We start from the raw sequence: 11,602 nt of genomic DNA on the forward strand, positions 1-11,602 counted from the left end.
TTAGCAGAAGTTATACTGAAGACGTTTCGTAGTCTAGTAGATAGAGTTAGATGCTTGCTCTTCTCTCTGTGTATGCCTGAGCCCAGGTATGACGAAACACATCAGAACACTGACGTCACATTTAATGTAACAGTCTTTTTTTTTCCATTGGCGCTACAGCCCTCATTTGGGCCTAGGCCTACCTCCATGAAACTCTCCGTGTAACAGTTAAATACCAGTGGTAAAACATATGTAAACACAAAATATAAAATGTCCTTTTGCATGTCACGTGACAACGTGAAGTCAGCTGGAGACAGAAATAAAATTTCTCTAATAAGAAGCCACTACGGTGTCTCGCGAGATTAATGACATTTTGATTACAAGGAACGGTTTATGTGAATGTATATTCATATATTAATGTGCGTTTAGAAAGTTTTGACAAGAAACGAAAGTTTCCTGTAGTGAAATTCACTGCTTGCTAAGTCTGTCGCTCTGATCCTCTGTGACAGGAACATTGACGAGGTGGCTGGGTATGCTACTAGGACTCAAACTCGCACTTATCTGATTATAAAAGGCGGCGGTAGGATGATGAACCGACTAGACAAGTATTACGAGGCACATCCTCAGCAGTTGATGCGTAGAACGCACCACAACATGCTGATGCTGCCCCCACCCCCTCTGGTGGACACTTCGCCCTCTGGCTCCAGTCAGTCCCGCTCCTCAACATGGGCAACATATCACAGCGGCAAATCGTCTTCTGGCAACAACGGATTTTCTGTTTTGGAACGTGGCGAGCGCATAAAACCGGAACGATCAAACAAACGGAATAATGTTCAAAAAATGCAATGGAGAAGTTCAAGGTGGGTCAACGGTTTCCCGTACGCCGCTTCCGGTGATGAGGATTTTGATAATCGGATTAGTTCCATGACAATTGCGGATGTGAGCCCACGCTTTGCCGTTAAGCGCATTATCCTTCTGTATGAGAACTTCCAGTACAGGGAAGCAGCTAACTTCATAAACCGACTGAGCCACGGGACGTTCAAAGTGATCCTGAACGACTTGCCTATCGATCTGTTCGTGGAGTCCATGCCCCACAGTTTATCCATTCTCGAAGCGCTGTACGCCAAGGTGTTCCTGTCGGACGGACTGAACTTCAGCATGAAACTGCTGCGTCCGGAGGGCGTCATCATGCAGATGGTGAAATTCTTTTCAAACCAGGAATCGATCGATAAAACTGGGGATAAGAACTGGGAACTCTGTGGACCGTTCATCTGCAGCTGCAAGAAACTGCTCAAAGTGATTGTCCTATCGGATCCTAAAATCAAGAAGGTCCTGCAGCAGAGACGTAGGTCACTTGACAAGGCTATTGAAGGTCTGGGTCAACATGGCCTCGTGGGCACCACTGACGAAACGCTGATGAATTTACACGATGCCCTCAAGATGGAGTTTCAGAGGGTTGTGGAGACGTACAAGGGGGCTTTGCAGAAACTGGAGGAACTGTCCCTGGCCAGTAATAAGAACGGAGTGACGCGGGGCCCGGCGCCGGTCCAGGCGTCCCACCAGCGCCAGCTGTCCCTGCGCCAGCCCGAGATACAGGAGCGTCTCATCAAGAACAAGACGCTACTGAATGTGGTGGAGCCGACGCTGGGCAACCACTCGCTGGACATCCTCCTGGGTATCCTGCAGCGGCGCATAGAGTTCGACAAGGATGTCTTGTTCCAGTTCACGCAGCTGCGCAAGGAGATGAAGGACTTGGTGGAAGCAAACTCAGTGGTGGCGCCGGTCCTCATGAGGTTCTCTCACGGCTGTGACCAGGTAGGCTGCACTCTTATTGTAGTAATACGGCGACGAGAGAGACGGAGCTAGAAGGTTGCGATGTCGCTAGATCTTTCTCTTGAATTGGATTGTTATGTATTGTAAAGCGGAGAATCAGCACACGGTGCACGGAGTCAATATTCTCACTTAACTCAACACATTCGATTCGGGACGCCTCAGAAGAGGAATGTGATACGGGCTGGAAGAGCGTGGTTCGACTTCTACTAGGGCCGGAGGTTCTTCTTCTTGCCACCACTGGGGATCACCTCCTAACTAATGGGTACCGTGGGCTATTTCGCAGGGAGTGAAGCTGTTGGAAACCGAAGCTGACCACTCACCTCCATTTCCGATGTTAAACATACCTCCATTCTTGCATAGGTCTTCATGTCGCGGTGCCTAGTTAAACACAGGGATCATATAAGTGTGTACCTCGCCTGTGCGTAGTCTGACTTTCCCGTCAGTGTTTTTCTTGAAAATAACCGTACAGTGCCACTGATACGAAATGTCAACCCGAAACAATTTGTTTTCATGAAAGCATGTGGTGACCATAACGAGAGTTGTCTGACTGACTTGACAGCTATCCGCCCTGTCTTGCTGCTTGCAAGGAGTTTTGACATAAGTCACTATAGTTAACGATTGACGTCAGCACTTGTACCAGGAGGGCTAAGAGCAAATCCTATTTCGGTGACTGGTTATGGAGGCTTCGCTGCACCCTCTGTGCGGTACAGATGTTCCCAAGCATCCTTAGTCCGTGTCTTCTCTTAAGTTTCTCTTTATCACGTTCTATCTGATAATTCTGCATGAGGTTTCTTACTGCTAACTTAACCCTGCTTTCTCCCATATTCATGTCCAGTCCTGTATGTCACCTAATGATGCGTCGAGACCGACGTTGAACTCCATCTCCCACGAATAACACGCACAAATAGTCAGTCGTAAACCTTCTTTGTATAATGTACTGCAAATCACATATCCACACCAGAACATTATTAATAATCACTAAATGGACTGGATAAACTGAAACAGAAGACTTCTCGCTCGTTCTAACCCATTACATAACTTACGTTCATACACATGTTAACGCTCCATATAATTCTTTGCTATGGTAACCCAAAATTTTGAAATGACAGTGATAACTCTCGTCGTTGCATTGCCTTTTTGGGGGGAATGATGGAAAGCTTGGTATCTGAGGACCCCCCCCCCCCTAAGGATTATTGGAGATAGAAGGAATAACACTCGATTAAAGGGCCGCCCACTAACTTCGTCAACAAGCGGCGGTCGCTCGGTCGGTATAGTTCGGTTGCGGACTCAAGCCACGGAGTTTGTTTTTTGTTTTGGTAGCTCATTCAAATAGCAACGAGCTACAGGTTGAACGGCCGAGGAATCGGGGTTCAATTCCTTACAGGGACATGAGATTGCGCTCTTCTCCGTGGCGTCCATACCGGCTCTGTGACCTACCCAGGCACCTGTTCAATCCAGGGATCCTTTCCCGGAGTCAAAGCGACCGGAGCATGAAGCTGATCTCTCGGCTCCATCTAGTGCCGATGTTAAGAACGCGTGGATATATACCTCTGCTCCCCCACACCTAATTACTTAATTAAGTACGGGAACAACTTTGCGTCTTTGTAACATTCAGTTAAGATATTCAAGTGTAACGATACAGTTGTGAAGAGAAACTTGGAATGAGGATTGGAATCGCATCCGAAAACTCTACCGCAATACTTGCACGTTGCCACCGTACATATTGGCAAGGGCACGGAGTGAACTTCGTAATATCTCTGTTAGGCCGGGACAGAGAATATGCACTTAGATGTTTAGGTAAGTTAAATCGCCCCATAACTTTCAGGCAGGATCGTGTTTTACTGAAATCTTGACGAAACTTGCTTTCGGATGAATGTTACCTCCTCTTCATGCGTTCATTTTTGCAAGGAATGCATAATTTCTGTCAGCTGTTCACAGGAGATGCAGCGCGTGTCTGTGGTGTCTGGGCGCTCACTGCGTGGCGAGCCCATGTCTCCAACATGAGAGGCACATCAGTGTGATCCCGGTTGCATATCCTGCCAATCAGTCATCATCACTTTGATGGCTGTTCCCTCCTTTGCAGATGCTGTCTCTATGCCGCAATTGTTTCGTATAACGGGATTCATATGCATCACAGTTTAAGCAGTTCGCTCCCTCTGGCGGCGTAATAATCCCCTGCCCGTCCATCGTCTTCTTGGTCTCCTCTTGATCTCTGTCATGTATATTTTAATTCCTTTAATTCCCCCCCCCCCGGTTTACTTAACAGTGTCCAGACTGTGAAATGTCGGGTGGTTGGATGGTACCTGAATGGCAAGTTCGAAGGGATTTGGAAGGAGGCGTTCCTGACCTAGCTGAGGTACTTTCCCAGCATTTGCCTGGAGGGAATGAGGAAAACTACGAAGAGCCTCAGTCAGGATTGCCAGATTCGAAACGAGCGCCTCCCGAATGCAAGTGTGGAGCGTTACCGCTACGCCAACCCGCTCGGTACAGTTGAGTGGAAGGATGTTTAAGTGAATAATAAATTGGAAAGGATCTGGAAGGAAACGGCCGTGGCCTAATTTGAGCTAGTGTCCCGGTATATGTCCGGAGAGCCTAAACCACGAGAACCCTGTGTTACCGTAGGTGGCCTCTGAACCGGGACTTCAACCCGGGATTTTTAGATGTCTGGTTTATCTGAAATTGTGTATCGTCATCCTTTGTATCTGCATGACCATCTCATCATGTTTCACATGCAGCCCCCGCTTCAGCTAAGTAATGTTATCGACATGAAATTTCTCACGCTTGTTTCAAACATTAAAAAAAAAACAGAGAGAGACATTTCGTGTCTTTTGTCATTAAAGACATTTGTGCCGCGGAAGCCAATAAAAATACGCTGCTGCGTGTAAACATTATGGCCGTCCAGAAGACTGAAGAAGAAATAAAATACACCCGTCCATGTATCATTTTATATGGATCCGGTTAGTAACGGGTCCCGTTATTGTGCTGTTCGCTCTTTGTTATGCACGCTCTTCTACCCGCTAGAGACGGACGTGACCAGAAAGGAATGTGTAATTTTTCATTTGAACCATTTAGAACTCTCTTTTTTTTTTTTCAGAAATCTCTTATCGATGGATGCAAAGCTTTCCTAAAAATTGGAATTTCTAATGTATAAATAACACTTGCTCTGTGTTCACGCATTCCGTCTCAGGCCTTGTTGTTCGTGTTGTTGCACGGCCATCCGCACTGCTTGGATGCATAACATTGTTGTATGTTGCACTTCATATCTATAAGCGATACTTGTATGTGTTTCCATTACGTGCAGTGTACACAGGACACCATTCGATCCAGAACCTTTTGTCTTCTCGTCTGATATCTAAAAACGTAAAAATTAGAATATACAGAGCTATAATTTTGCCTGTGGTTCTGTATGGGTGTGAAACTTGGTCTCTGACATTAAGGGAGGTACATAAACTGAGGGTGCTGAGGAGAATATTTGGACTGAAGAGGGATGAAGTAACTGGAGGTTGGAGAAAACTGCATAATGAGGAGGTTCATAACTTGTACTCTTCTCCAAGTATAGTTAGAATGATCAAGTCAAGGAGGATGAGGTGGGCAGGGCACATAGCACGAATGGGGCGAAGAGGAATGCATGTAGAATATTGGTTGGAAAGCCAGAACGAAGAGAGCACCAGGAAGACATAGATATAGATGGGAGGATAATATTAAGATGGTTCTTAGATGGGATGGTATGGACTGGATTGATGTTAAAGATAGGGACCAGTGGAAGGCCCTTGTGAATACGGTAATGAACCTTCGGGTTCCATAAAATGTTGGGAAGTTCTTGAGTAGCTGCGTGACTGGCGGCTTCTCAAGACGGTCTCAGCTCCATGGGGTTCTTATACACAGGACTGGTTTCTCTTCCCAAATAGTGGTTCATAATTTCTTCTCTTCAACAGATAATATTACACTGAAGAAGTAGTCTCAAACCTTAACCCATACCCTGCAGTAACTGGCTACGGGGTTGAAGGCTGGGATTTGGGTATCGGCAAGTTCGCCACCCCCTCCAGTGGCTCTTTCTTCTGAGAGCTTGACACTCACCTCAAGCCTATTGCTGAAGTTAAGAATGCGTGGAGTTATAGCTCCAATCCCCCATACGTATTCATGACAATGTACTTAACCCTTTACAGTACAACGGTAATTATATGTACCATTGCTTTAATGTTAAATAGGTTCATCATGTCCGCCTACAGTGTATTTATGTGTTCCGAATAGTTCTCACAGCAAAGAGACCGGTTGGGAGATGCGAGGTACCAACTGGCTCTTCGTATTTTATTCACGCGAACTTCGGACTTCTTGTACGGCTCTGCATGCCTTCGCGCTCAAGTGCCGAATAACAGGATGGGAAGTGATGACGGCCTGTTTACAATCCCAGCATTTGCCACGAGGGACTGAGATGAGTGGCATCCGGCCCAAGATTTGAAGCTGGTATTTGTCCAGCATGAAACAGAAGCACTAACGGCTTACCAACTGACCAGTCGGTCCATACAAACGCCCCCTTTCCAAAATTTTCTATTATTCATTTTATTCATTCATCCATCAGTGGCTCTGCAGCCTCCTTTGTTCGGCTCTGCCCTCTTTTTCAGATCCATAGTCCTATTCACAGTCGGTAGGACTCCTTGGAAGGGGATCAGCCCGTCGCAAGGCCGCTGCCTACACACAGGACGGCACAAACACAGAATAAACTCACACAGACATTCATGCCTCGATTGGGATTTGAACCCACGATCCCTGTGTTCAAGCGGCTGAAGACAGTTCATACCATAGACGGCGCGGCCAACCATTGTCCAGTATTCTCGTGGTTTCTCTTGTGTCCAGATAGACGTCCAGTGACGTTTTGTTTACTCTAAATCAGCCGTGTCAAACATGCGGCACCCATAGCCACAAAGTGCGTCCCCTCAACTTTTAGAGCTAATTGATATTAAAATCAATATTACAATTTTAGTAGAAATGTTTTTTGTAAAGACAATTTTCCAACAGACCAGAAGACAAGACGTCTCATGCAGACATAAATTAGCAGGCCGCAGGAAATTCAATGTTTTGCTATTTCTAACATAATTTCTTGTGTAATCTCTCTTTTTACATATTGAAAAGCTGTTTGATACTTGTCAAAAATGGCATTCTCTTGCTTTTTAAAACTGTAAGATATGTGACTTTAGGTAAATATATTGAAATTATTCCTAAATAATAAATAGAATTAAATTTCCTTGTATCAAAATCTAATGTATATTTCTGTTTTGAAGTGCGGCCCTGGACTATTGTTTATAGGGCTGAGGTGGCCCTCTGTACAAGTTGAGTTTGACATGCCTGCTCTAAATGGTTCCCATCTCGCGTCACGGAATTGATTCCTCGGCCCTGTTTTCACCGCCCTCTTAACGTCAGTCTTGTCCAAACTGTGGTTCGCGATCAGAGTGCGGGTCTATGGACCCGCTACTGCGATTCGCAGAAACAATTTTGGCTTCTTTTTATATAAAAACTAATAATAAAGTACAGAAAACACCCGCTGCGCGGGAAGCCTGTACCTGAACAGTTACTCCATCTGAACCCGTCTGTTCGCGACTGCTGAACTTCTGAAGATCATCTTTCAGTAAGTTTGTCCGCCCCCATGGGCGCCACCAAGGTCTTTATATGGAGGGAGGGTGGGGAGGGGGGTTAGTCAATTTTCCGGAGGAGCTAACTAGAAAATTTGCTTCCAGGCTTCCGTTTAAGAAGTGTGAGACTATTTTATTGATCGCCCCAGAGTTGTCAAGGTAAAAGAATATGTTTTTAGATTGATTTCATTTTTATAATTATTAGTACTTTATTATTATTAGGTGTACCTCAGACCCTCGTTGTAACGGATTTCGGATGTAACGAACAAAACCTGGCTGTGTACAACTGAATTTTTAGAGGTCTTGAGGCAAGAAGGTTTCACAGTGAGAAAAGTATTTGGAATGAAAAAGAACCCAAGTATAAAACCTTTATCAGTCACACTGTGTGTTCATATGTTTATTGCGTGTATTTGCCATGTCCCCTACGGCGTTCTTCCGTGAACACCCCTTCACTCGGTTATAACGGACACCCCACCACCACCCGTTAGTTCATTTTAACGAGGGTCTATTGCATTTCGTTCCACTTTGATTTTTTCTTCAAAAATCTTGGAGAGGGAGGCAGGTGCCATGTTTGGCCCCTCGTCCGCCGGTACACATGGCCACCCCTGATACACTGCCCTGCCGGAAACCAGAAATATTGTGATGATGGGGAGGAGAGATGGCTGTCTCATTCGGTTTGATTCCGGTTGCCGGTTAGAAAGTCTGCATCTTTCCATTCCATGTTTTACACTCGACCTGTTATCGTATGAATTAATAACGAGAAAGAAGCACAGAACTGTGTGTCTGTGTTGCCCAACATGAATTCTATTGTATTCACGTGTCTAATTAGCTCTTTTGGTCAATCGGCAACAAAGAAGATGGCCGACAGGCAGGAATTACGCGTGCCACTTCTGGTGCTGACATCTGTTTGTTGCGCCTTCCGTACACAAAGCACGCAGAGAACATAACAATGTCTTTCCATCCGTGTGTTAACTACTGATTGGATTTATATTAAATTTGGTATCGCAAACATTTTTTAGGGTACGTCATGCCTTGTGGAGGCAACTTTACCGGAGAAGTCCCGTGTGTTCTACTACATCTCTTTTTGGTTCCCATCTCTATGTTGAAAATACACTCCACAGTGCCTCTCTAGTGATGACGTAACGCTCTACGTCACTGTGTGATGATGGCGCGACAGTTTTGCTGACATCAGTGTGGCAGGAAATTTTGTGTTCTCTACAGCGTCCAACCCGTCTTGGGCATCAGGGGCTTTTACAAGTCTTAAAGTAACTCTGACTCTGAGTGGTATAGCTGTCGGAGCGTGAAGCTAAGAGTGCGTGCACCTAGCGGACTGGTCTAGATTCGTGTTAGGGATGAAGAATGCCGTCTTCTGGAATGTGGCGCCGTGTAGAGCTTGTGTGAACCGACGTTTCGGACGAACGTATCGCCTCAAGCAGGTTCCTCGCTCGCGGATTTTTCTACCCTGAAGATGGATGCGATACGTTCCTCCTAAACGTCGGTTCACACATGATGTACACGGCGCCACATCCCAGAAGACGGCATCTTTCATAGTCACCGCCGCGAAAACCTCAAATCTTACATCGCGTTAGGAATGTCTTCCGTTCGAATCTCGGCCGAGACAGCGTCTATACTCATTGAGGTTTTCCGTGGTCTTCAGTCTTTCATGGTAAATGCAAATATCGTATATGGTCCTATTAGGCCACGACCACTTGCCTCCAAATTCCTCTCACTTCACCGTTCACCAATCGGCCCATCATTCGACGCCGGACAGTCTCAGTTACCGACGGCGTCGGTAAATAAGTTACGTTTAGATCGAATTTATCGGCTAAGCGATTCCTTCCACATCCTGTCCCGTTCACCATTCACCAGTCATCCTACCATCTGACTTTATATGGTCTAGGCACGGAGAGCACCGTGAAATAATCCCCCCCCCCCGAACTACCTCTTCAGAGGGTTAGGTTACTGATAGAAGGCCCTTCTGATGCCGCGAATCACGTGCTCCGTGTTGTATGATGTCCGGCTCGCAGGCTGCGTGAAGTAGCGCAGCAGACTGGGTTGCCTACTTCGTGAGGGTACTGGGCGTGATGTGCCCCAGGCGATGTTAACATCTCTCTGAAGCGAGTGCGTAAGTCTGCCCTCACGCCGTACTTCAGAGACCGCCGATTGATCGTCAATTCTGAGTTCCCCGCGGCAGTTTTCTGGGGCGTGACACCGCGTCGTCTGTCAGATAGGTAGCATCGCGACCGTGAACTTAACATGTGTCTCAGTGCGAACGGAACAGCCGGTGACTCGTGTCCTGAAGTGAATTGTATTTCATTCATTCTTAATATTTTTGCATGACTTTCTCTCGACTGACTGGTAATCAGAGTCAAAATCACATTACGACTGACGGTCAGTCAGTAAGTCTTCGTGTCGAGCCCCATCTGGGGCTCATACCCAGATATTTATTACTGTTTGACAGTTACGGTCTTGTTTTTCTGGGACGCCCTCTCTGACGAGAGGAATTTTCTGTCTTTTGTATATGCTGCTGGGCCTTGCCAGCGCAGTCTTTCTCGGGTCCGGGTCCCTAGGGACTCACGACCATATTTTACTGTCTCAGATTTGAGACTTCCCGTTTCCTTGCCTCTTACGACTCGCAGGCTCACGGTGGAGGTATTCGATCCCGCTTCCACACGGGAATGTGACTGGCAATGGCAGCTGGGCCTCGTTATATAGCCTCGTCACGGACCGCACAGAACACACCGCTTCCTACAACTCTTGTATAATTGCGTATGCGTCTGTTGTTGCCATCATTTGACGGCTATGAGCCATTGTATAGCAACGAGCGTGTTTGCAGAGCCGTTCCCTAGCAACGACTGTTTCTGCTGGCTTCATAGTTCTGGCTTTCACCAGACATGCCACATTATGTTTTTTCTCAACATTTTCCCATTACTGAGATGCCTTCTGAACTTGCAGATATAGCGAGCTACTTCCATCTGTAAGCTCTGGGTCCAGACCGCTGCTCTCTCCACTCTCCTCCGTATCCGTGCTGTTCCAGCAGACCAGACCTCATCGCCGATTGCTTGGTGTTGTGTAACTAACGAACTGCCTTCATGGGGCTGAGCCCTTCTGAGCCATCAATTGCGCAGCTATTCAAGAACTTCCCAGCATTTTATGGAACCTGAAGATTCATTACCGTGTTCACAAGAGCCCTCCACTGGTCTATACCCTGCGCCAGTTCGATCCGGTCCATACCACCCCATCCTGTCTGTCCAAGATCCATTTTTACGTTGTCCACCCACCTATGTCTTGGTCTTCCTAGTGTTTTATCCTTCTGGCTTTCCCACCAATATCCTAAATGCATTCCTCCTCTCCCCTGTTCGTGCTACAGTCCCTGCCCTTCTCATCCTCCTTGACTTGAACTTTCTAATTATACTTGAAGAAGCGTACAAGTTATGAAGCTCCTCATTATGTAGTTTTCTCCAACCTGTTACTTCATCCCTCTTCAATCTAAATATTCTTTTCAGCACCCTGCTCTCAAATACCCTCGGTCGTGACATTGTACAAACCAGTTCCCCCCCCCTTGTCGCATATCTTCTTAATGTGCAGTTATGTAATAGTTTAGAGATCCAGAGAACATGTGGATTGTTCCAGCAGCGGCTGTGGTTCAGCCAGTTTGTTCAGTTGTACTGAGCACACAGCTCCGGCTAGTCTACCGCCCCTCAGGCGCAGTCAGTGGCCACGAGAAAATAGTCGGGAAGTAGTCCCTTATCATTACTGCTACCTTCGCACACTGTAGACTTCCACACAACTGTGATTGGATGACACGATATTTAATGCATCTCCATCAACTGCAGAGGTTGCCTCGGTGTGTCATTTTATCTAAAGGTATTATGTGTAGCGGGTTTAGTGCTGGATGTAGAATACAGTGGAACCTCGCTTAACGAGCACAATTCGTTCCAGAATGTTACTCGTAATGCGAAACAAATTTTCCCATATAAATTAATGTAAAATACGATAATGCGTTCCATGCCGAAAAAATACTCAAAAAAATTTATGTATAACGTTTATTCAAAGAAAATTATATATACATTGTTGTACCTGTTGCGGCAGGTAACCCTCAGAATCTACGAGCTTCTTGAAGTCGCCGATGAAGTTCTCTGCTGCCTTTGTGTCGGAGCTTG

At 46.2% G+C, this 11,602-nt stretch overlaps 1 protein-coding gene across 1 annotated transcript in view; it reads left to right on the forward strand.

Annotated features, from left to right (window-relative positions):
• The window catches only part of LOC111867417, a 47,473-nt gene that overhangs the window by 7,214 nt on the left and 28,657 nt on the right, over positions 1-11,602 (forward strand). The window contains exon 2 of the mRNA XM_023857261.1: positions 489-1,794. Coding sequence (XP_023713029.1) covers positions 489-1,794 — 1,306 coding nt within the window. The remainder of the gene's footprint in view (positions 1-488; positions 1,795-11,602) is intronic.

The sequence above is a fragment of the Cryptotermes secundus genome, unplaced genomic scaffold (assembly GCF_002891405.2).
Source record: "Cryptotermes secundus unplaced genomic scaffold, Csec_1.0 scaffold423, whole genome shotgun sequence".
NCBI lineage: Eukaryota > Metazoa > Arthropoda > Insecta > Blattodea > Kalotermitidae > Cryptotermes > Cryptotermes secundus.